General features: G+C 34.6%; 1 protein-coding gene across 1 annotated transcript; it reads left to right on the forward strand.

Moving 5' to 3' along the window:
• The first annotated feature begins 25 nt into the window (after positions 1-25).
• On the forward strand, positions 26-2,650 carry LOC105458648. The gene is made up of 2 exons (XM_011704113.1): positions 26-2,026; positions 2,210-2,650. Exons 1-2 carry the CDS (start codon positions 1,130-1,132, stop codon positions 2,393-2,395), a joined length of 1,083 nt encoding a protein of 360 aa, XP_011702415.1. The 5' UTR covers positions 26-1,129; the 3' UTR covers positions 2,396-2,650.
• Positions 2,651-2,994: the final 344 nt, after the last annotated feature.

Raw genomic sequence — 2,994 nt, forward strand, 5'->3', positions numbered from 1 at the left:
CGTGTGCTCTTCCGATCTGTGGGACATATAAAAACAATTGTTTATTCTTATCCCATTAACAGCATTAAAATACTTCGTCATATATAAGAAGACTGCCAATAATTAGCCAATAATTAACAAATCCGACAAATACTCAGTTTATTGAAAATGTGCGGTAATTTACAAGGCGACGACTGCATGCTTGCATTTAGGTCGAAGATGGTTATTTTAAGCACATCTTAAAAGGCAATCTGAATACAAATAGCAACCAGAATACAAATATGACTACAATTCGGAAACTAAGATAAATGTTTATCAGACACATTATTTTATCATTATCTTTGTGTTTTCTGTCCACCAGTGAAGTGATCCATACGTTAAATAGTAAATACCATGTAATGTGAATTATAGATTTTCCACTGATAATGACTACGAGAATATAGCTTAAAAGATATAGAATTGAAAATATTTAAACAAAAATACATTAAAAATATATTATAGAATAAGAAAATAAAGTTGCTTATAAAAAAATTTGCGTGTGGCAGGATATTGTAAAAATTATTACACACCAACATCTGTGTTGGCTCGCATTGGCGTTACTTCTCTATTGTTGATTTACTTATTATTCACAAACCCTAGGATGTATTTGAAAGTATAAAAAAGTAACGATAAAAGTAACGACAAATTCGTTACCGTTAGTGCAAAAATGTAACGACGTTATCGTTACCGTTACAGAGAGAAAAAAGTAACGATCGTTACTGAAAAAAAGTAACAAAAATGGTAACGGCGTTACAAGTAATGCGTTACTTCCCAACCCTGCAAACAAATATATTCAGAATCTGAATATAAAGAAAATGGTGAAATAACCAAGAAATCAAGGAATCTAAAAGCAAATAAGAAGAAATGGACCAAAAAACAAGCACCGTGGGAAATATCGCCGATAAAACAACTAACTCCCAGACAACGAGTTGCAGCCGCACAGAAGAAGGACGCTAAAGGGAGATTTACGTTTGGGAAAAAATCTAATGAACAACTAATAACAAGGAAAAACCAAGAACAAATAGAACAATGTCATCAGACGCAAAATATCGCCCCTTGTTTAGCGAATTTGACTCACTTAGATTCTCCTCGCTCGCAATTGGCAAGGAGAATGCAGCTGTCAACAAGCAGATCGTCGGTTGCATCGGGCGAGTGTTGCAATCTAAGCAACAGAGAAGCAGAGGACGAAACGGATGAGCTACAAGTCGAGAGGATCCGGGAAGCGGAACAGCCGACGGAGGAGATCGAGGTAACACAATGGTCTCAAGATATTGCGCGAGAGGAGGAGATTGGCAACTTTGAAGAGAGTCGCCGACTGCCTTTCTCTCTGTTATCGGTAAATGGCATAATTGCCGAATTCAAGGAATTACGCAAAAGAAGTGCAGACGAGCATTATGCCGAAGAATGTGAAGAAAGAATTAAAATCTTAAAAGGACTTTTGAGGAGAATACCGAAAATTTGCGAAGAGAATCGACGCGAATTCGAACGTGAAGAACACGAACGTGCATCAAAAGTAGCACAGGCTGTACATCATTTTCATAAAATTTCATCAAAAGAATTATATGTGTGCGATAAGTTTATGGTTCGCGACAAAAGTGGATCCGAAATATGTGAAGTGTCGTTAACTATGGCGACGCACAATAAAATTCCAGCGGACAGCAAAATGGAAAAAGAATATAAGATCACACTTGACGTAACGGATAATGGTGTAATCCGACAAGTTAGAGTAAAGGAATGTCAAGTAATTAGAGGAAAAATTATCACTCCTATAAGCGACTGTGATCTACCGTCAACATCCGGAATACAGCAAAAAAGAAGAAAGTGCGAGACATCACCTGTTAAGTTAACGGATCAGAGAGAAAACAAAAAAAAAATAAATCCGTTGATTGAACGGGATCCACGGATTAAAGCGACGAAACAAAGAACGAAAACACCAAAGAAACTTTTTTCATCAGAATATGCTCAAGACCAGAACAACATTTTATCTTCAATTGAAAACAAACCTGGGGTAAGGAAAAAACCAAAAATTATCAAAGATTTACGGATAGAATTGCCACGTACTGATACTCAATACAAGCAATTGGCGAGGAGAATGCAACTAACCAGAGGTTCTCAGTTGGTCGCATCTTCGCCAATTTTTGAACCGTTATTACGAACAAGTTTAAGTGATAGGGGAAAATGTAATTGGCAGGAATCGAGCATGTTTACCGAGAGGTCGGATCAGGAATTGGACTTGGCCCGAGAGATGACGGACGAGATCACCGATTGTCATTTTCATACAGCCACGCAATTAGGATGCGAGGAGGGAATCGCGGAGGCCGATGCGGGAGACAACCTACCGGATTCGGGGACGGATAAGGAAGAAGGTATCCCGTGACCAAAGGATGATAGGAAGAAGAAAAAGAAGGGTCAAGGATAATAATATATAATCTTACTATGTATCCGGAAAAATATATATAAACATTATTATTATAAATTATATTAACGTAGATTATATTCCTGCTACGTAATAGAAAAATAAGTACAAATAACCGCTAGTAAATGCGGAATAACCGTATGAGAGAGTTGATCAAGTATTTACGGTCAAAAACTTTGTTTATTATTATTATTAAAGTATTAACGGGCAAAGAAACAGGTTTAAGGTTCATTAAGTAATAGTTACCCAATCAGCACACAATATTTTTTAAATGTTTTTTAAATGTTTTTTTTCATTTCCTGAACTCATTTTGGAAAAAATATTTATTTAACATTTATTTAATATTTTTTTTTTATTAAATATTTGTTAGAATAATGATTTCTAAAAAACGTTTTTTAAACGTTATTTAACATTTTTTAAATATTTATTTAACGTTAATTTAACATTTGAAATAATGATTTGAGTATACATTTTTTAAACGTTTATTTAACATTTTTTAAATATTTATTTAACGTTAATTTTACATTTGAAATAATGATTTGAGTATAGATTTTTTAAAC

Source organism: Wasmannia auropunctata, unplaced genomic scaffold (assembly GCF_000956235.1).
Source record: "Wasmannia auropunctata unplaced genomic scaffold, wasmannia.A_1.0 LD334487.1, whole genome shotgun sequence".
Lineage (NCBI taxonomy): Eukaryota > Metazoa > Arthropoda > Insecta > Hymenoptera > Formicidae > Wasmannia > Wasmannia auropunctata.

Bases quoted from the DNA above. Each gene is read 5' to 3' on its own strand.
- LOC105458648 (XM_011704113.1), top strand. From the start codon at position 1,130: ATGCAGCTGTCAACAAGCAGATCGTCGGTTGCATCGGGCGAGTGTTGC. The intron at 2,027-2,209 runs GTAAGGAAAAAA...TGTAATTGGCAG, and splicing joins CAATTGAAAACAAACCTGGG to GAATCGAGCATGTTTACCGA.